This window comes from Ursus arctos, unplaced genomic scaffold, assembly GCF_023065955.2.
Source record: "Ursus arctos isolate Adak ecotype North America unplaced genomic scaffold, UrsArc2.0 scaffold_36, whole genome shotgun sequence".
Taxonomy (NCBI): Eukaryota; Metazoa; Chordata; class Mammalia; order Carnivora; family Ursidae; genus Ursus; species Ursus arctos.
The window spans coordinates 23,847,348-23,870,461 of NW_026623050.1; the positions used below are offsets into that span (position 1 = coordinate 23,847,348).

A 23,114-nucleotide genomic window follows, 5' to 3' on the forward strand; every position below is an offset into this window, starting at 1 on the left:
CCTGTCTTTCTAGACACACCTTCAGCTGTTCTCTGCTCTCTATCCTTCCCCTCTATTTTTAACTATAAGAAAATAGACTTTTTCCCCCTACCACCAGATTACAAGCACTTTATTCATAAAGTGGCCTATTTTTAAAAAAATTCTGACACTCAGCAGAACTTATCAATGCTGTATTTTGATAGTAAACTGAAAAAGTAACTTAATTTTTATACGATTCGTATTTCATTTTTCAGTTAAAATTGTCATTATCAAAATCATGTATCATTTTACATTAAGTGTCATCTTAACTTATTTTTTAAAAGATTTATTTATGTGTTTTGGAGAGTGGGGAGGGGCAGAGGGCGAGGGAGAGGGTATCCAAGCAGACTTCCCACTGAGTGTGGAGCCCAAAGTGGGGGTCTGATCTCACCATCCGGAGATAATGACCTGAGCCAAAATCAAGAGTGGGATGCTTAACCACCTGAGCCACCCAGGTGCCCCCAGTGTCATCTTACTTATAAAAATATAATAAGGATCCTCATAATCTAAATAATTATTTTGGTTTAGATAATAGCATTTCCCTTTACTCATTTGTGAACTCCCAAACTCTATTGCTATATTGCATATTTTGGGCATTGTGATTTTTACTTTTTCTTAATTCTTTCAACTCTTCTCTCCTGGCTTTATCTACCTGTCCCTTCCCCTAACTTCCCCAAATTTTTTAAACTCACAAACTGGGGATTGATATTATAACAGCAAAACCCAGCGCAGCGAGACCAGTATACAACCCAGATCTGGCTAATAATATTGTAGGCCCAGTGGTGCTAGAGCTCAGATTTGTGTGTGTGTGTGTGTGTGTGTGTATTAAAGATTTTATTTATTTATTTATTTGAGAGATGGAGAGAGAGAGAGAGGGAGAGAGAGAGAGAACCAGCAGAGGGAGAGGCAGAGGAAGAGGGAGAAGCAGACTCCCCGCTGAGCAGGGGGCCAGACACGGGGCTCGTTCCCAGGACCCCAGGATCATGACCTGAGCTGAAGGCAGACGCTTACCCACTGAGCCACCCAGGTGCCCCTAGAGCCCAGATTTATAAACATGCAGAAACTGATGACCATAGGCAGGTCAGTCAGAATTGACAATGGGAAGATCTGGAAATGATCTTTGAGAAGTTATTTAACCCAGTGACTTATTTATTTTTAATCCTTATTTCTTTGCGACATAGATCCCATTGTTCTGGCAAAGAATCATGATACCAACCAAGCAAGCTCACAAACAAATTCCCACCACATTTCATGAAGAGGGCACCAGTTCTGAACAGACCTCAGTGTGTGTTTGTTGTGAACTCATGCCATGTGACATTTCCTGTCCTGGAGAGTGCATAGTGCTTGGTAATGGGTTTGTTACTGAAAAGCAATCTCAGCCAATGAGTGGCGGATAGACTCCTTTTTCAGCAAGTTGATGTGGCTGGGCTTCGGTAGCTCAGGGAGGAAAATTCCAGAGGGATGAAATGACCCTCAAAAAAGGGGATTCCCAAAGTGTCCATTCATTTACAAATATTGTGTTGAGTGGCTCTTTGGGGTGTAGTCTCCATACTAAGAACTATATTTAACTAAAACATTCTCTAATACCTTCATTGCTGCAGTTTCTGATACTGGAATACAAGTCATGCTCCCATTAACAGACATGTACAGAGTCTTCTAGGTCAGCTCTATGTCTGTTACGATTTGAAATGTGCCCTGAAGGAGCATATAGTTTAGTAGGGGAGACGGACCATTAAGCAGCTAAAAATAATAGAGTGTGATAAGTAGTATAAAAACATATCGAATAGAGTGCTGAAGAAATACAAACGAGGGAGCCATTTTATTGACTTGAAGGGCAGGTGAGGCCTTAAAGGATGAATAGGAGTTTTCTAGGCAGGCAGGGAGATGCTGTTTCCCATAGAGCTCACAGACGCAGGTGTGAAGGCAGAAGAGTTCATGACATATTCAAGGACAGTGGTGGGTGGAGTGGCAGTGGGGAGGGCTGGCATTGGCTGGAGGGGCACCGTATGGGGCTGGAAGAATGGGCTGGGCCAGAGTGTGCTGAGAGCGTAGAAAGTAGAGGTGATGTTGGAGTGTTGAGGAAAGAAGGTGTGGAACAATCTCTCTGTTTGCTACGTTGGGAAATTCTCCTCATTTTCATTAGTTCCTGTCTGACCTAGCTGCTACCCAGGAGAAAGTAAGACCTCTCCTTTTTGCCTCCCTGGGTGTTTTTGTTCTTAGCCGTTTATCCCATTGTCTCATGGTTGGCTTGGATATCTATCTTTCTCTGTAGGCTGTGAAGTCCCTGAGGGGTCGGGATTTTGTCACATATATTTAGGTTAGTCAGCTGCATCACAGATGCCAGATAAATGTTTCTTCGATTGGGCTACTCCATAGATTAATATCTCAACTAAGGTATATTACAACTTTAAAATGGTGAAGATTCTATGATTCTAAATCTTAACATTTTCCACACTGGCCTAATTTCATGTAGTCTAAATGACAGAGATGATTATCTTAAGAACTGAAGAACTCCTTTGGCATCATAACTTGTTTGGCATGAATCACTTTTTTTCTTAAATGTAATTTGTTTAAATTCAAAGTTCTTTGTCTAGGAAAATGAAATGTTCACATTTTGAAACTCTAAAAATAACACACTGGAAGAGTTGATGCCAAAACAATGGTTTCAATCAGAAATGCTTTCTGAATCCAGCATCTGACTGAGAACTAATTACTGAATCAGATCACAGTTACTAGGCATTCATTGTTTTAAGGCAATTAACAGCAGTATTGAGAAACCTAAGTAATGAAATATTTTAAAAACCTTCCAGTTTTGCTCAAATTTCTAATGTGTTGGGATGGCCAAATGTTCCTTAAAGGCGAGATATAATATGAGTGGCGATATCTTATAATAAAATTTTAATGGATATCAATCTCATTCTCTTCGTGAGAGAATAGATAGGCTCCCCCAAATCAGAGCCAATTGATCATGTTTCATTTGATTTAAGATTAATTTAGAAATAAGTGATCTTAATTTGCTGTGAAATTTGTTAAATTTGCTGAGATGAGATTTACTAAGGTAGTTTCCTACCTTACATGATTGAATAAAGCCTGTTAAAGAAACTATCTTGTTTCTGTAAGTGGTTTCTCAAGCTTGAAATGCAGTTGTGGGGGGAGGAAACGTCAAGAAAATCCACTTAATGGTCCTCATTGATCTGTCTAGCAAGACTTAGTAGTATTACTTTTGATTTTGCTTGATTCTTTTCTTCTTATTTGGAAACATTTGCTGTTTATTTCATGTATAGGATATAAGACATTTAATACTGTAACGGATCGGCGTGTCAGCATAATTTGTGATCCACTTAGTAACTTAATAATAAGCTTTAGACATCATTTAAATTCCAGATATAAACTGTTAAATAACTTAATGCTTATTTTTTTCAGCAGATGTGAATTATTAAAAAGAAAATGGCCCAACGGAGCACTGCATTTCCTTGTCTCGTCACCGAGGAAAGGTATAATATATGGAAAATATGCATCTAAGGTATACTTTTCCTTTCCACCAATCCCATGAGGGCTGCTAGTGGGTGTGATGGTTATTATAAATGACACCTTGTGGCTGTTATGTTACCCAGGGATGATTTTGTTCAAGGGCAAGAGAAGTACAGTCGTGTCCCTCTCCAGCATCCAGTCTGTAGGATCTGCTCAGGGATAGTGAGAAGTGGAGACTTCATAACGGCCCTACAGTACAGTTGTACTTCTGGTCATTAGGAAACTGCAACTCTGGAGGCCACTAACCCTTTTAAATCAGACGTTGCAAATTGGGGGTCCCTAGACCAGAATTGGCTCATGGAAGCACATTGTTTGGCCTGCATTATCTTAAATACTTTTTAAATGACTTGTTAACATTTAAAAATCAGGTGATTTCACGTACAAGTCTGAATTTCCCACTATTCTTGAAATATGAGATAATCTGGAAAAATAAACCTGCATTCCCAGATGGTCGCTCGTGGATGGAGCAAAACTGTGGCTGCATGTAGTGGAGGAATGCCCTTTCCAGGTCTCCAAAGTCCCCTCCCTGTCATATCATATGTGATGGGCATCGTTCATTTATGTCACCTGCTTGACCCTTGTAGGCATTCGAGTTTGTCGTTATGTTAAAGAACTGCTGTGAGGAGGGCATGTCAGGAGACTTTGTGAATACGCTTGGTCTTTATAGGTTTTTGTTTTTTTTTAAAGATTTATTTATTTTAGAGAGAGAGAAAGCATGCACATATGTGAGCAGTGGGGGGTGAGGGGGGTTGGGGGGTGAAAAGAGAGAAAGAGAGAGAGAGAGAAAGAGAGAAAGAAGAAGACTCCCCACTGAGTGGGGGGCCCAACTCGGGGCTCTTTCTCACAACCCTGAGATCATGACCTGAGGCAAAATCAAGAGTTGAGACGCTTAACCAGCTGAGCCACCCAGGCGTCCCAGTAAGCGTGGTCTCGATAAGCTTAGATTGGAATTGGGCACACCTCAGCAGGCCCAGTTCCACCAGCCTCTTGCTTTTGGAGGTCATGGAGCCTGCTACCAGCACAGTTAAGGCTCTGGGTATGATTGTCTCAAGATGCCCGGCTCGCCAAGAAAACTCTCTGCGGCAGAAACCCTGCCTCAAACCGCATTCAGCTTGTAGGGAGAGATAATTTGCATTTCCTTCTCTGGGGAAGTCTTGAATCTGGCTTTGACAATGACTTTGTCCCAATCAACAACGCTTGCCATGTGGCTTCCTTCCACAGGCGAGTTAGAACCATGCCCCGACACAGCCAGTCCCTGACCATGGCACCCTACTCATCTGTAAGTCTCGTGGAGCAACTGGAAGATAGAATCCTCTGTCACGAGAAAACAACGGCTGCCCTTGTGGAGCACGCCTTCCGGATTAAAGACGACATCGTCAGCAGTTTGCAGAAGATGCAGAACAAAGGGGGCGGTGACCGCTTGGCCAGGCTCTTCTTGGAGGAGCACATCAGGAACATAACTGCTATCGTGAAGCAACTGAATCGGGATATCGAGGTGAGTAAGGTGTGTGAAAGTCAGGGCGGCTGCCTGCCTTCCCGCAGCCCGGCTCCTCCCCGCGAGGGGTCAGCGAGTCTAGTCCCTGCCTCCCAGGCAGTAATGCATTCAGACCAAAGCTTTCTGTCTGTGTGTTCTAGTGATCACCAAGGAAACAGCTTGAGCAAATATCCTAATTAAATTTATTTCAGTATTTGATAGCAGTTACTGTCAGTGTTATTTATGTTTAATCTAAATTTACCTTGCTGACTATTAAATCACTTTGTTTTGTTTGGCTCTCAATGGAGAGAGAGAAGAACTAGTCAGATAGTTTCTCCGTGAAACCCTTCATATTGTTGAAGATAGCTATTAAGCCAATTACTAGGTCAGCCTTTGCTGCTTCAGATTAAATGTTTCTAGGCCATAATGATTATGTATAATACGGTTTATTACTAGAACAATTTAGGGATTTGAATTGCTTCTCAGACTTTCCTTTTATTGCTTTATTTTTTTCTCTGAAATGAGCCCAATAAAAGGCTAATATTGTCAAAATTTTTAAGATTTGTAAATTTCCTGCTATTTATTGAACAATCACAGGGACCACACAGTTTCGTTCAGGAGCTTAAGATCATTTAGGGCCTGGGTTTTCATTACTGAACACTGGTAATATCCTTCACCTGTAATTTTTAAATATGTAAGTAAGAGGTATGTGGCTAGATTAAGGAAAACCTTTGTTTCAAGTTGTGGAGATTGTATCTGAGTTATGCTTCCTGAAATTTTCAGTGTCAGATTGTGTTTATTTTTTAATGTCTCTATTGAGGAATGATTTATAGGGCATAAAAATCTACCCAGTGTAAGTATACAATTCAGTATTTTTAGAAAGTTTATAGAAAATTTATAGAATTATAGAATTTTGCAACCATCAGTTGCAGTCACAGAACATTTCCATCACCCTGGAAATTTGTATAGATCTGTGTGCAGTCAATCACCACTTCTACCCAAGGCCCAAGCAACCACTAATCTACTTTCTGTCTCTAAATGTGTCTTTTCTGGACATTCCATATAAACAGAGTCCTACAATATGAGATCTTTTGCGACTTTTTTCACCTAGCATAGTCTTTCTGAGGTTCAGCCGTGTTCTAGCATGTATCAGTGCAGGCAGACCTCAGAGATATCACAGGTTCGGTTCCAAATCACCACAATAAAGCGAAGATTGCAATAGAGCAAGTCAAATGAATGTTTTGGTTTCCCAGTGCATATAAAAGTTATGTTTACGCTACACTGTAATCTATTAAGTGTACAGTAGCATTATGTCAAGAAAATGTACATACCTTCATTTAAAAACACTTTCTTGGGGGCGCCTGGGTGGTTCAGTCGGTTAAGTGTCTGCCTTCAGCTCAGGTCATGATCTCGGGGTCCTGGAATTGAGCCCCGCATTGGACTCCCTGCTCAGCGGGGAGTCTGCTCATCCCTCTCCCTCTACTCTTCCCCTCCACTCATGCTCTCTCTCTCTCTCTGAAATAAATGAATGAATGGATGAATAACTAACTAACTAACTAACTAACTAAATAAATAAATAAATAAAATCTTTAAAAAAACCCAACAACCCCAAAACCACTTTATTGCTGTTGGGTTCTATGCTGGGCAAGGAGTCTACTTAAAAAAATTAAAAATTAAAATAAATAAATAAATAAATAAATAAAAATACTTCTTTGCTAAAAAATGGTAACCATCATCGGAGCTTCCAGTGAGTTGTGATCGTTTTGCTGCTGGAGGGAGGGTCTTGCCTCGGTGTGGATGGCCACTGACTGATCAGGGTGGTGGTGGCCGAAGTTGGGGTGGCTGTGACAAGTTCTTAACATAAGACAATAATAAAGTTTGCTGCATTAATTGGTTCTTGTTTCATGAACAGTTTCTCTATACATACGATGGTGTTGATACTATTTTACCTACAGTAGAACTTCTTTCAAAAGTTTTATCAACTAGGTTTATGTAATATTCTAAATTTTTTATTGTCATTTCAACAGTCTTCATAGCATCTTCACCAGGAGTAGACTGCATTTCAAGAAACCACCTTCTTTGCTCTTCCATAAGAAGCAGCTCTTCATGCTTTATCATGAGCTTGCAGCAATTCAGTTCCATCTGCAGGCTCCACTTCTAACCCCAGTTATCCTGCTGTTTCCACCACATCTCCAGTAACTTCCCCCCTGAAGTCCTGAACCCCATGAGGGTTACCATCAACTTCTTCCAAACTCCTGCTAATGTTGATATTTTGACCTCCTCCCACGAATCACACATGCTCTTAACAGCACGTAGAATGGTGAATCCTTTCCAGAGGGATTTCCAGAAGGGATCACTATCCATGGTAGCTCTAGCCTTATGAAATGTATTTCTTAAATAATAAGACTTGAAAGTTGAATGTACTCCTTGATCCGTGGACTGTGGCATGGACAGTGTGTGAGCAGGCATGAAAACAACATTCATCTCAGGTATATCTCCATCAGAGCTCTTGAGTGACCAGGGTCACTGTCAGTGAGCAGTAATATATTGAAATGAATCTTTCTTTCTGAGCAGCAGGTCTCTACAGTGGGTTCAAAATACTCAATAAACCATGTTGTAAATAGATGTGCTGTTATCCAGCCCTTGTTCCACTGACAGAGAGCACAGGCAGGGTAGGCTTATCACAATTCTTAAGGGCCCTAGGATTTTCATAATGGTAAATGAGCATTGGCCTCAACTGCGAATGACCAGCTGCATTAGCCCCTAAGAAGACAGTCAGCCTGTCCTTTGAAGCCTTGAAACCAGGCATTGGCTTCTACTCACCAGCTATGAAAGTCCGAGATGGCATTTTCTTCCAATATAAGGGTGTTTCATTTACACTGTAAATCTGTTGTTCAGTGTAGTCACCTTCATTAATTATCTTACTAGATCCTTCTGGATAACTTGCTGCAGCCTCTCCATCAGCACTGTTGCTTCACCTTGCATTTTTATATTTTGGAGACAGCTTCCTTCCTTAAACCTCATGAACCAGTCTCTGCTAGCTTCAGACTTTTCTTCTGCGGCCTCCTCACCTCTCAGTCTTCATAGAATTAAAGAGTTAGGGCCTTGCTCCAGATTAGGCTTTGGCTTACGGGAGTGCTGTGGCTGATTTGATCTTCTGTCCAGACCACTAAAACTTTCTCTGTACCAGCAACAAGTGTGTTGGGCTTTCTTATCATTTGTGTGTTCCCTGGAGTAGCACTTGTAATTTCCTTCAAAAGCTTTTCCTTTGTGTTCGCAACTTGGTTAACTGACACCAGAGACCTAGCTTTTAGCCCATCTTGGTTTTCAACATGCCTTCCTTACTGAGCTTAATCATTTCTAGATTTTGATTTAAAGTGAGAGACGTGTGGGGCGCCTGGGTGGCTCAGTTGGTTAAGTGTCTGACTCTTGATTTTGGCTCAGGTCGTGATCTCAGGGTTGTGGGATCCAGCCCCGCATTGGGCTCCACACTCAGCATGGAGCCTGCTTAGGATTCTCTCTCTCCCTCTCCCAATGCCCCTGCCCCTACTTGTGCACATGCTCTCTCTCTCAATTAAATAAGTTTAAAAGAAAATAAAAAATAAAGTAAGAGTTGTGCGACTCTTCCTTTCACTTGAAACCTTAGAGGCCATTGCAGGGTTATTCACTGGCCTATTTCAATATGGTTGTGTCTCAGGGAACAGGGAAGCCCGAGGAGAGGGAGAGAGATGGGGGAATGGCTGGTTGGTGGAACGGTCAGAACACACACACATTTACCGATTAAGTTCACCGTCTAACATGCAGTGTGTGGTGTGCCAAAACAATTATGGTAGTAACATCAAAGGTCACTTTGATGGTGATCACAGATCAGCATAACAAAGGTAATAATCATGAGAAAGTTTGAAATATTGTGAGAATTACCAAAATGTGGCACAGAAACATGAGAAATCCTGTTAGAAAATGGCAGTGATAGACCTGCTGAATACAGGGTGCCACAAATCTTCAGTTTGTAAAAAGAAAAAGGCAGTGTCTGGGAAGCACAGTAAAACAAGGTATGCCTTTAGCTTATTTCTTTTTGTTTCTGAGTAATATCCTATTGTATGGATATACCACATCTTCCTTATCTATTCATTAATTGATAGACACTTGGATTATCTCCAGGTTTTAGCTATTGTGAGTAAAGCTGCTATGAATGAACACTTCTGTACAAGCCTGTGTGGACGTGTTTTCATTTCTCTTGGGTAAATTACTAGGAGTGGAATTCCTGAGTCTTAAAGTAAATTTATGTTTAACTTTTTTTTTAAGATTTTATTTATTTATTTGACAGAGAGAGAGTGAGACAGCACAAGCAGGGGGAGCGGCAGAGGGAGAGGGAGAAGCAGGTTCCCTGCTAGGCAGGGAGTCCGATTCGGGGCTTGATCCCAGGACTCTGGGATCATGACCTGAGCCGAAGGCAGACGCTTAACCAACTGAGCCACTCAGGCGCCCTGCTTATGTTTAAAACATAGCCAAATAATTTTCCGAAGTGGCTATACACATCTTACAATCCCATCAGCAACATTTGAGATTTCTTGTTTCTCCACATCCTTATCTACACTTGGTATTATCTCTCTTGGATTATAGTCATTACAGGGGATGTGTAGTGGTATTTCACTGTAGTTTAATTTGCATGTCCCTGATGACTAATGATGCTGAGCACCTTTTCATGTACTTATTGGTCATTTGCATGTCTGCTTTGGTGAAATGTTTACTCAAGTCTTCCCATTTTTTAAAAATTAATTTTTAAATTGTGGTAAGATATTTACCATTTTAGCTATTAAGTATACAATTCAGTGACATTAAGTACGTTCACCGTGTTGTATGCAACCATCACCACAACCCACTTCCAAAACTTTTTAATCATCCCAGACGGAAACATTGTTCCTGTTAAACAGTAACCCCCATTCCACACCCCTCTCAGCCCCTGATAACCTCTATTCTACTTTCTGTCTCTATGAATTTGCCTATCCTAGGTATGCCGTACAAGTGGAATCATATAGTATTTGTTCTTTCGTGTCTGGGTTATTTCACTTAGCTTAATATTGTAGCAGGTATCAGAACCTATTTTTAAATTGGTAATTTGTCTTATTACTGAGTTGTAGAAGTTCTTAAGATAGTCTAGATACAAATCCCTTATCATATATGTGATTTGCAAATATTTTCTCCCATTCTTTGGCTTGTGTTTTCATTTTCCTAATGGTGTCTTTTGAAGTACAACATTTAAAAAATTTTTTTTTTGTTTTTTTATTTTTATTTATTTTTAATAATTTTTTATTATGTTAGTCACCATACAGTACATCTCTAGTTTTTGATGCAGTGTTCCATGATTCATTGTTTGCGTATAACACCCAGGGCTCCATGCAATACGCACCTTCCTTAATACCCATCACTGGACTATCCCAATCCCCCATCCCCCTCCCCTCTGAAGCCCTCAGTTTAATGAAGTCCAGCTTACCAGTTTTTTCTTTTATGGTTTGTACTTTTAGTGTTGTGTCTGAAGAATTGTTTGCTTAACCCATGGTCAAAGATTTTCTCCTGTGTGTTCTTCTGAAGTTTTAGTTTTAGTTCTTTAGGTCTGTGATCTCTTTTGATCTAAGTTATTTTTCCCCCATATGGATGCCCAAGGAAAAATTTCCCATTTGTCCCTATACTGAAAATCAATTGACCACAAAATATAAGGGTTCTTTCTGGATTCTGTTGCTCTGTATGACTTTCCTACGCCAATACCCCATTGCCTCAATTAATCTCTAGCTTTACAGTACATTTTGAAATCAGGTACCGTAGGTCCTTCAACTTTGTTTTCCTTTTCAAAATTGTTTTGGCTTTGTAGCTTATTTGCATTTTCATATCAATTTTAGGATCAGCTTGTGGTTTTCTGTAGAAAAGCCTACTGAAAACTTTTTTTGTAATTATATAATTATTTTAATTATTGCATCATCATGAAAAAAATTTAAGTGTGGAAGAGTTCTGTGATAGACATTGATGAAAGTAAATCTCTTTCTTAGTTGCAAGCCTACTGGGGTTTTGATAGAAATTGCTTTGAATGTATAGGCCAATTTGGGGAGAATTGCTGTTTTCACCATATTGAGTCATTAGTCATTGCAGAGAACCAACTCTCGGTTTTATTCATTTTTTTCTCTTGCTTTTCTGTTTTCTATTTCATTGATTTCAATTCCATATGATTTCCTTTCTTTCTGCTTACTTTTATTTAGTTTGCTTTTCTTTTTCTAGTTTCTTAAGGTGGATGCTTAGGTAATTGGTTTGAGATCTTTAGTCTTTTCTGATAATGGTGTTTAAAGCTATACAGTGTCCTCTAAGCACTGCTTTAGCTGCTTCCCATGAATTTTTGGTATGTTGTGTTTTTGTTTTTATTCAGTTGAAAATATTTTAAATTTCCACTTGTGATTTTATTTTTGGCTTCTGTGTTATTTACAAGTCTGTTGTTTAATTTCCAGAGGTTTGGGATTTCCGAAAACTTATTTCTATTGTGGAGCTCTAGTATAATTCCATGTGGGCAGAGAACATACTTTTAATATTTTTGATCTCTTTAAATTTATTGAGAGTCTTGTTCTGTCAATTATTCAAGTCTCCAGCTCTTACTGTTGAATTATCTTTTTCTCCTTTCAGTTCTGTTAGTTTTTGCTTCAAGTGTTTTGGGGTTCTGTTGTTCAGAGCATGTACATTCATAATGATATATAGATCTTTTTATCATTATAAGAGGTCTCTCTTTCGGGGCACCTGGGTGGCTCAGTTAAGCATCTGCCTTTGGCTCAGGTCATGATCCCAGGGTCCTGGGATCAAGCCCCGCATTGGGCTCCCTGCTCAGCGGGAAGTCTGCTTCTCTATCTCTCTGCCCCTCCCCCTGCTTGTTTTCTCTCTCTCTCAAATAAATACACAAATCTTAAAAAAAAGTAAAATGTCTTTCTTTATAGTAAAATTTCTTATCTTAAATTCGATTTTGTCTGATATTACTATAGCTATCCCAACTCTTTGATGGCTACTGTGTGCATAGTTAATTTTTTTTTTTCTGTGATAATTCTCACCTAGCTTATACCTAAGTGAGGTCCTAGCGTACCACATGGTTACCAGCTTTCACTGTTCACTGAGATTCTCATACCTTTACCAAGGACAAGGTTTCACTTGAAATTGTACCCTAATTAAAATACATTTGTCTTCAGGGTTCTAAAATATCTGTACTGCTTAAGATGTTTAAAGAAAAGGATTATGTGTTTGTTATTCAGGGGATGTAGTGGGTCTTTGTTGTTTTTGTGACTGACAGTATCCACTCCAATTTCTTATCTTTTCTTTCTTTTTTTTCTTTTTTTCTTTTTTCTTTTTTCTTTTTTCTTTCTTCCTTCCTTCCTTCCTTCCTTCCTTCCTTCCTTTCCTCTTCTTCTTCTTCTTCTTCTTCTTCTTCTTCTTCTTCTTCTTCTTCTTCTTCCTTAGAGAGGGGGAGAGGGGAGGGGAGAGGAAGGGGAAGAGGGAGAGAAAGGATCTTTTTTTTTTTTTTTTTAAGATTTTATTTATTTATTTGACAGAGAGAGAGACAGCCAGCGAGAGAGGGAACACAAGCAGGGGGAGTGGGAGAGGAAGAAGCAGGCTGCCCAGCGGAGCAGGGAGCCCGATGCGGGGTTCAATCCCAGGACTCTGGGATCATGACCTGAGCCGAAGGCAGACGCTTAATGACTGAGCCACCCAGGTACCCCTAAGAGAGAGAGAATCTTAAGCAGGCTCCAGGCCCAGCTCAGAGCCTGACATGGTGCTCCATCATGACCATGAGACCATGACCTCAGCTGATGTCAAGAGTCAGGCGCTTAGGGGCGCCTGGGTGGTTCAGTGGTTAGGCATCTGCCTTTGGCTCAGGGCATGATCCCAGGGTGCTGGGATTGAGCCCCACACTGGGCTCTTCTGCTGGGAGCCTGCTTCCTCCTCTGCCACTCCCCCTGCCTGTGTTCCCTCTCTCGCTAACTGTCTTTCTCTCTGTCAATTAAAATAAATAAAATCTTTAAAAAAAAAAAAAGTCAGGTGCTTAACTGACTGAGCCACCCAGGCGCCCCTCCAATTTCTTTTGATTATAGAAACTTGATTTCCTTTTGGTGTTTACCTTTCTTCCATTGGTTTCAGACTGGATGGCTGTTCATCAGGTGCCTTATCACCTTTTTAGCTAGAGAGGATTGGAACCCATAAATTAGGCCAGAGCACTGAGACTCTTACTCCCTGGAACTTGAAACCTGAGCAGAGTGATCCAAGGAATGGAAATGGCTGGAGCGTCTTCCCTGCAGCAGCTGTGCTTGCAGGACACTGGCCAGTGTTCCTGCCGCCTGGACTCTAGGGCACACCTTTTATGTCCCTTTTCAGTCTGGATCCCTGGCTGTCCTGTTGGTCGTGTGCCTCTCTCCCCTAATCTTTCCAATACATTCCATCTTTTCCCCTAAGTTAGCTCAGATTCAGGTTTCCATTGCCTGCCACCAAAGAACTCAAATGGCATCAGAAGGGCATAGGAAGTTTAAAAGATCGCTGTAGAGAATATACGTGTTTTTGGAAGGTGGTGTTGGTATTTAGAATGATCTTTCCAGTTGTTTGTGTGTGTGTGTGCGCTAAAGCAGTTTTATCCCAGACGCTGAATAACTTGCCAACCCCAAGTTGGAGAACACCAACTTAAAGATTTCAATTTTGGAAAGGAGTAGAGATCTAGTAGGGGGCTGATATCTCTGCTGTAACCAAATCTAGAGAGGGAGATAGATAAAATCAAAGCAGCTGGGGATAAATCATGATTCTCACATTCCCATCCCCTTAACCAATGGCAAAGAAGTGTTCCTTTCTTTCTTTCTTTCTTTCTTTCTTTCTTTCTTTCTTTCTTTCTTTCCTTTCTTTTTTTAAAGATTTTATTTATTTATGTGACAGAGAGACAGCCAGTGAGAGAGGGAACACAAGCAGGGGGAGTGGGAGAGGAAGAAGCAGGCTCCCAGTGGAGGAGCCCGATGTGGGGCTCGATCCCAGAACGCCGGGATCACGCACTGAGCCGAAGGCAGACGCTTAGCAACTGAGCCACCCAGGCACCCCCAAAGAAGTGTTTCATAAACAAACACCCCTATGTTTCATGTCAGAAAATACTGTGACCTCTCCATTCTTTCCATGCCCAGCAGTGCCCCTGGAGGCACTCAGCTAGCTTCCCTTTGCTCATGTGGGTGGTAGGTGGACTGGAGACTGGAGCCAACCTATTCTGGCAGTGCTGTTCTCAGGTAAAAGCATAGAATGTCACTGTGCCCTTCGAAAATCCTGGACTTGGGGCACCTGGCTAGCTCATTCAGTGAAGCGTGTGATTCTTGATCTTGGGGTCATGAGTTCAAGCCCCATTTTGGGCATAGAGCTTATTTAAAAAAATAAATAAAATTTAAAAATTAAAAAAAAACCCCAAAATTTAAAAAACAACAACAAGAAAACCCTGGCCTTAGTTTTTGCTGTCATCGTAAAAGGTGATAGTGCTTTGGCTGCAACTGTGAGGCCAGGGAATAATTTCCTCTTTGGTAGCTGCTCTGTACTAATCCAGTGATCAGAACCATTTTAAAACATATAATTTCCAAGCTCAGTGGAGCCCTCAATGTTATTTAATAGTTTTTTCATTATAGGAAGACCTCCCTGCCAGCTCCTCCTTTGCGTTGAATTCCCTTTCCCTAAAGGTGTCCTGGGCACCCAGCTCTGCCACTGTTAGCACAGCATTTACTGAATAGGACTGGCATTGTTTCTTTACCAGTCTGTTTCCCCAATAGATTGCGAACTCCTCAAAAAGAAAGAAACCTTGTCTGAGTCATCTGTGCATTGTCCAGCACGGCGTTTGGAGCAAAATGCCATGAATGCTTATTAAGTGAATAAATGCCCAATTCATAGTGAAGCCAGTTGCAGATTTGCTGGTAGCAGAAAGAGAAGAAGAGACCCTGAGGTCCTCTGTACTGACTGCAGCCTTCTCAGATGAGGCATCCAAGGCCCAGGGGAGTGAAGGGACTTGTCTGAGATCTCAAGGCCAGGAAGTGGCAGTGCTGAGACTAAACCCAGATTGTTAAAATCCAAAAATATGCTCCTTTTCCTCTTGGAAGCTCTTCTAGAACTCTGATCTTAGGTAGCCAACTCTCAAACGTGACAGGGAGTGCTTTTCAACCATTCTTTGCTTTCTCAGTATCTCTACCCCTTCAGGAAGAATTTCTTCATGAAAGCAGGTAATTCTAGCTTTCGTTCTCACTGCGTTCTCTCCCGCCCCGTCATTCCTTTGATTCGAGTTCATTAAACTGCTTCATTACAGTTACCAGCAGACATCCCTACGAATTCAGTCATCAGTCCTGTAGGCTTTTGCTAATTATTTTTCTTAAGGTGTGTTTTTAAAATGTGATTTTTGAGTGATTTACAATGTAGTGAGTTTTAAATTTCAATTCTGCTGTTTTTCCATCTCAAAACACGTTGTATGTAGTGATTATTCTTGCCTGAACCAGACAGCACTCTTTTCCATTTACATATATTTTTGGATTTGCGGTTTTGCAAATGAAAAGATGATTTCCGTTGTAGAGAGGAAAAACTGAGTAAAATCTGATTCTGATAAAAATGTACTTTGCATGTATGAGCATTTACTTTTTATAACTGGTAATAACTATATATCATTGTGAAGTAACAGAAGGAAGATTGGAAATTTAATAGACTCCAATATGAAACACTAATTATATGGTTTTACATATATTATGAGTCTAAGCATGTTTACCCAAACATAACTAAAATTAGGAGGCTTGATGAGATATCAGAATGGCCACATGGTAGCCAAAATTTGTTAAAGTAAAACCATGGTGTAGATTAAAATTTAAAAAGTACTAAAAGGAAGTCTTTATAAGTAGTGTAAAATCGGGATGGTGGGCATTATGCAAAGACAATATTTGCATATTTAAAGAAAAGAGGTGTGAAGATATTCAAACCGTATTTAAATGATGCGAGAGAGATATTTTTGTCTGTAGATTCTTTTCCTTTTTTTTTTTTTTTTTTTTTAGTAAGCTCTATGCCCAATGTAGACTTGAACTCACAACCCCAAGATCAAGAGTCGCATGCTTTACCGACTGAGCTGTCCGGGTGCCCCTTGTCTTTAAATTCTTTTTTTTTTTTTTTTAAGATTTTTTTTTTTTTTTTTTAAGATTTTATCTATTCGACAGAGATAGAGAGAGCCAGCGAGAGAGGGAACACAAGCAGGGGAAGTGGGAGAGGAAGAAGCAGGCTCCCAGCAGAGAAGCCTGATATGGGGCTCGATCCCAGAACACCGGGATCACGCCCTGAGCTGAAGGCAGATGGTAACGACTGAACCACCCAGGCACCCCTTTTTTTAAGATTTTAAAATTTATTTTACAGAGAGGGAGAGAAGGAATGTGGGGAGGAGGGGCAGAGGGAGAGGGAGAATCTCAGGCAGACTCCCCGCTGAGCATTATGCCCTATGTGGGGCTTGATCCCAGGACCCTGAGATCATGACCAGAGCCAAAATCAAGAGTCAGACACTTAACGGACTGAGCCACCTAAGTGCCCCCTTGTCTTCAGCTTCTGAATGAATTTCTTCAGTGAATTGCCTGGTTTTAAAATTATTCTTATTACTGGTTTACATTTGTTTTTCAGTTCAATAAATAAAATCTTACTGGGTATTTGTTTTGTCAAATTCTGTCTCCAAAGATGATTTTGCATCACAAAGCTAAAGCTGTAGTCATCTCAAGATGTAAAGTTCACTCCAGGCTCCTAACAGAACTATTCAAATTGAGACATACTATATCTTGTTAATACTCTACTTGGCAAGTTTACCTTCGTAAGTCTTTATGATTCTGTCACGTGGCTCTGACCACAGTACACAGGAAGAAAAGTAAAATGTATTGTCAAACCTTCCAAACAGTGTGATTATTGCCCATATTTTGTCGGCAGATTCCAACGTCAAAACAGATAACTCTTGTGTGCTAGTACACAGTAGGTGCTTGATAAATGTTGAATGAAAGAACTTATTGTTTTAATGCATCCCCACCCATTGTCTCCATTGGCAGTTTGCCTTATGATGTGGACTATGTTATCAATTATTTATTCCTCGGAAACATTCCACAAATAATCGTCATCATTATAAATTTAGAAGAGGTAATGTGGTCCACTATGAATTATACATGTCTAGATTATCTGTACTGTCCTTAATTTAAGCTTTTATCAATCTTTGGAAGCTGACTCCTGATAAGCAGTCCATGGCCCTTTTGTTGGTGATAAGCTTCCCCTTCCATGACACTTGGTTGGCTTTGGAAATGGTTGAGACCCCCATGTCTGCTAAGGGTTTTCACTGTGTCTTTAGACTTTGGGGACCCAGGCAGTGGGGTCTGCTACATTGCTGGTTGGAATCTACAGACCTACTCCTGGTTTCCATGTGCTCAGGCTTCATAATGTCTGTCTGGCTTGGGGTGGCTTTGACCTAGTTAGGTTGTGGGAAACTGTGTCACGCCCTCACTTATTGACTCAATTATACATAATTTCCTAGTTTAATAGTCTGCAAATGGGCTGTTGGAGAGTTTTCTGAACTCAAGTGATAGTGCAGAGTTGGACCTTATTAGCATGTCACAGCAGAGGTGTGGACAGTCATGTTGACGTATAGCTGGGGCACAGATGGGAAGTGGGTTCAATGTGCATCTAGCACAGTCAGCAAAGAGAGTCTCGGCTGCCAGACTTCATATATTTTACCTAAACAAGGAATTTCAGCCTGCAGCTGTGATCTTGTCCCACTGGAACAGGTTTATCAGCAGAGGGACTTTGGTGTTATCATCTGTATTAGTCAGGGTTCTCCAGAGAAACAGATCCAATAGGTTATTTATTTATTTATTTATTATAAGGTATTGACTCGCATGATTATGGAGACTGAGAAGTCCTATCATCTCCCATCTGCAGGCTGGAGACCCAGGAAAGCCAGCGGTCTAGTCTGAGGCCTGGAGCCAGAGAGCTGATAGTGTAGACTTTAGTCCAAGTCTGAAGATCTGAGCACCAGAAGTGCTGAGGGCAGGAGAAGACGGATGTCCCAGCTCAGGCAGAATGAGAATGCCACCTTGTTCCTCCTTTCTTTTCTACCATGGCTCTCAAAGAATTGGGTGGTGCCTACCCACTTTGGAAAGGACATCTATCAGTTCAAATGCTGATCATTTCTGGAAACGCCCTCACAGACACACCCAGCAATAATGCTTAACCACTTATCTGGGCATCCCTTGGCTCCATCAAGCTGACACATAATTAACCATCCCATTATCAAAATTCATTTTGTTTTAAGTCTACCCACTAGCTGTGGCTTGTCATGTGACTTGACTCTAGAGGGAGAAAACAGTGAATGAATGCAATTGAGCATTTGTTGATAGAGGTTTTTCAGTGTAGAGTAACAAATTGGTGTTCTGCTGCCTGCCCTTGTCACTAATACATTTAAGCTTGTCCCAGGCCGTCTTCGAGGGCCTGATCACCTCTGGACACTGGCTAAATACAATCTCTGAGACTAGAATGTGGGAGACCAAGTCCTAGAACATGGAACTAAGTTCATTGGTCTCTGTTGGGAGCCAGGCATTGTTAGGAGCACTGGGGCTACAGTAGTGACTAGACATGCAAGGCCCTTGCTCTTAGGCTTGCTGCATTCTAGTAGGGTTTGCAGCCAGTAAACACTAAGTAACCAAGGTAATTTCAGCCTCAGTCCGGTGGTCTGGTAAGATAGCATTGAGAGTGATTGTGGGGCTTTTTCAGGAAGAGGGTGGGTTAGGTAACATGTGAACTGAGACCTGAGTGACAGAAGGGGCCAGACAAGCCAAGGTGGTGGTGTGGGGGGAGGAGCCACACAGGGCAGGGAACATTCCAGAAAGAGGAAGCTGCAGATTCCAAGATCATAAACAGAAAGAAGCTTGGCCTATTTGGGAGCAGAAAAAGGACCAATGGGATTGGAGTATCATGGAATGAGTGGGGCAGGTGGATGGGGTGTGTGGGAATAGGACCAGATCTTTAGCCTTGGAAGTTATGATGGGAAGTTTGGAGTTTGGAAATGGGAAGCCATTATCTAATTTTAAGCAGAGGAACTTAATTCAGACACTTGGTTCTAGGGATACATTAGTGAATAAAACAGCTAAAAACCCATGCCCTCCTGTTGCTTACAGACTGATTTTTGTTTCAAAAAGATCACTCTGGCTACTACATGGGGAAAGGGTTATAGGGGAGGAACAAAAATGGAGGCAGGGAAATGGGTTGGGGGCTGCCGTGGCGGTACAGGGGCAAGATGATTAGGATGAGGGGAGTCACGGTGGAGATGGGAATTGGATGGGTTCTGGATGTGTTTCTGAGGTAGACCTGACAGAACTTTTGGCACGTTGAAGGCAGTGTGACTTCGTTTAGGACTTGGCAAATGTTAGGGACCCCTTGAATGTCCATATGGAAATGCCAGGAAGGCAGTTTGATATGAGGCTGGAACTCTGAGAAGTTTTAAGTCCTGTTGTGAAGATGAAAAAGCCATGTGGGAGATACTATCTTATGAGGCCCTGCCCTGTTGTTGTTGGGCCTTTCCCCAGGTGATACTGGAGTTTCACTTTCCTTTCCGTGTCCTCACAAATTTGGGAAAAGTTGGAGAAGGAGAAACAGGCAGAGCTGTTTCTGTCCAGGCCAATCCTAGGCATACTAACTTGTCTGGGGGGGCGAGGTCCGGGGTGGGGTTGGGGTTGGGCATGGGTCCATATTACCTTTGCGTACACAGCGTGGTATAGCGCTGTGGGATTCATACCCGAGCGCCATTTCCTACTGTCTTTGGGAAGGGAGATTTTGAAAGATAGGTCATACCTTAGAAAAAATAAATGAAGATTTGGGTTGTCACTTTTTCCAAGTGTGTCTTTGCTCTGTGAAACAGTATTGTATGGTTTTAGGCCATGCACTTACCACTCTGTAGTCTGCTGCCACAGCCGAGTTCCCTCCCCGAAGGCAGGCCTGGGGCACAGCGCGTGATGGGCATGTGGAAAATCGTTCCTTGAGTTGAAGTGACAATAATGGAGTGTCTATGATAGAGTGCGATGTAACCTTTTTAAAGTGAACACATCACTTTGATACATTGCTCCAAAATGACAGATTAGGGAAGATTACTGGCTGTACAGGGGGTTTGTTTTTCCAAGGCTTCATCAGAGAATTCTCTGATACCTTCTGTTTTCACATAACTTTTCAGTAATATGAATATTGCATTAAGTTTTGATGTAATTCTTTTCTGTATTATTCAAAGAAAACACTTATAATACAATATCTTATTCATCTGCTTAAGAATTCTGAAAGTTAAATGGGATTTTCTTATTTGTAAGCATTAAAACACACACATTCACACACATTTTTTTCTGGTTATAAAAATAACGTAAGGTCTTTGTGGAAAATACAAAAAAGGAGGAAGCAAACATAATCCCCCTCTAGAGAGTAGCAAAACATTAATACTCTAGTATTATTTTATGTGTATCTTATACACAGCGGGAATCATGCTGTATATTTATTTTGTACCCTTTCTTTTTGCTTGATATTAAATTGTACACATTTTCTCTTATTTTTAAAAGCTCTCCACGAACTTCTAACTGGTTGTGTAATAATGTAGGGATACCTTGGAAAATACTGGGTATATCTTACTAGGAAGATATCTTTGTGTATACATTTTTGTCAGTTTTGTTATTATGTCCCTTAAGATTAATTTCAAGAGCTAGGGTTACTGGATCAAAGGGTATGAACATTGTGAATATATTTTGATGGCTCACGTCCCAGAAAGATGTATCAGGAAGGGCCAACTATACATCTTTAATTTTGACATACATTTTAGTATTATAAATTAAAAATATTTGCTTTTTTAATAAAAGAAAATGGTATGCTTTTTTACATTTTCCATAGTCTTTATTAGAGGAAGTTTAAGTTCACAGCAAAACTGAGCAGAAAGCAGAGTTCCCAGACTCCCTCTCCCCATACCTACAGAGCATCCCCCATTATCAACACACCACAGTGATGCATTATCATGGTATGACTTTCAGTTTCCGTTTCTTTGCTTACTAGAAAGATTGAACCTTTTAAAAACTGTGTTGTTTAATTATTTTTAACACCCCCTTTTGTGGGTTGCTGTTCTTAGTGATTTCTTGACTGAGAGACAACTCAGATGAAATAAGATTGGTTATAGCTTTTGTCATTTCTACAGCGTCTGATTCAGTGTTCCTCTAGGGGTCTGTGGGCCTTGAACTTCTGCCTTTCTGGGCCCGTACTCTAGCTTTGGCTCTCTGGGGGTGGAGCCCAGGGATTTGTGTATTTAACAAGCCACCTGGGGTTTCTTATGAACCTTAAAGACGCTTAAGAAACCCCGGTCTTCAGCCTTATAATAAACAAAGATTTGAAACATTACATATAAAAAGTACGTACTACACTCTATAAACTATAAGGAATAAGCGTTACTTCCTATGAAAGGGAACACCAGCGCCTTCTCATCAGTGGGAGAGTGTCAGCACCAGATTAGTCAGATCTGAAGTTTTCTTACAAGGATGTGTTCAGATGACTAACGTTTTGTCATTCACAGGTATTGTAGCTGGTTTGCATTCTTCTTAATAGAGCTTTCTTCATTCAGAAAAAGCTGGAAACTATAGCAAATAACAGATAGGTCTAGCAGTTCCAAATTCCTTTCAGTGAAATATTTGTTTTACTGTCACTCCCCTCTATACTGGCTCCAACCGGGTTTCCAATAAGGAAAACACAAAGGCTTCACATTGCTTATTTCTGCTTTTTACCAGGGAGTTTGAAAATCCTAAAATAATGTATGTAAGTGCAGTTGTCTGCATACTTAAAAAAGAATAGTTGAGAAAAGGCAGCACAGAAACAAGTTAGGTACATCTGTGTGCAAGTCTGCACGCTGTGCTCTGCGCACCAAAAGTGTGGCTGCCCTCTGTCACCATGCGACGCTCTTACAGTATCATTGACTGTATTCCCAATGCTGTGCCTTTTCTTCTCGTGATGTACTCATTTCATACCTGGAAACCTGTGCCTCCCACTCCCCTTCACCCATTTTTGCCCATCCCAGCCCCCCCGTGGCAACCATGTTTGTTCTTTATTTATGGGCCGATTTCTGCTTTTTATTTGTTTGTTTGCTCATTTGCTTTGTTTTTTCACTGTGAGGACACAGTGAGAGGGAAGGCAGACAGCCATCTGCAAGCCAGGGGGAACCCCCCCCCCAAAACAGACCATGCTGGCACCCTGATCACAGACTTCCCAGCCTTAGAACTTCGAGAAATAGATGTTTGTTGTTCATGAGCCACTCAGTCTGGCATTTTGTTCTCGTAGCCCCAGCTGCCTAAGACAGGATGCTTAGGAGATCTGGGTACAGCATAAAATTTCTCCCTTGAACTTAAATTTTTAAAACTCAGGGGATGAGCTAGAGGCAAGGATGATTACTTTCGTGAATTGACTTAGTTGCCCACGAGGCAAAGTGGAAGAGATGCTGGAACATCAGAGCCAAATATGAAGAGAGAGAAACCATGAGGGGAAAGATAGAAGACTCGGGGGACAGATCTAGGGCATGTGAACAACTGGAATTCCAGAAGGAGACACACAGATGGAGAAGAAACAATAGCTACATAGAAGAATAACCTGAGACTACAGGTTGAAAATTTCACTGAGTTCCAGGTAGAACTGAAATAAAAAAAAAAAAAATCTGATAAAACTGAATTCCAAAATAGAGGAACAAAATCTTGCAAGCTTGTAGGTATAAAGAGCCAAGAAACGTACAGAGGAACAAGCACCAGACCTATCAGTCTCGAAGTTGATTGGGAGGAAAGGCCTTGAAGTCAAGAATTCCACACCCTTTTCAGTTGATCCCCACCCTTCAGGGTGAGGGAAGGAGAGTTATCGACATGGCAGGGATTCAGAGTTTTCATCCAAGCGCCTGATTTGAGGAAAGTGTTAGGGAGTCTACACAGGGACCCTGAGAGAGGGGAAAATGAAAAGGAGAAGCACAAAGGTAGTCAGTGATCCGTAAAACAAGACCTATAGTATT

The 23,114-nt window shown here is 41.1% G+C and overlaps 1 protein-coding gene across 9 annotated transcripts in view; it reads left to right on the top strand.

Moving 5' to 3' along the window:
• The window catches only part of FAM81A (family with sequence similarity 81 member A), a 130,092-nt gene that overhangs the window by 62,827 nt on the left and 44,151 nt on the right, over positions 1-23,114 (top strand). For 2 of the 9 annotated variants that reach the window (XM_057306306.1, XM_057306304.1), the window contains exons 2-3: positions 3,442-3,512; positions 4,771-5,053. In XM_057306306.1, the coding sequence (XP_057162289.1) occupies positions 3,466-3,512; positions 4,771-5,053 (330 nt within the window). In that variant the 5' untranslated portion in view covers positions 3,442-3,465. Of the gene's footprint in view, positions 1-3,441; positions 3,542-4,770; positions 5,054-23,114 lie in introns of all 9 variants that reach the window. The other 7 variants (XM_057306305.1, XM_057306303.1, XM_057306309.1 and 4 more) reach the window with 5 other exon arrangements.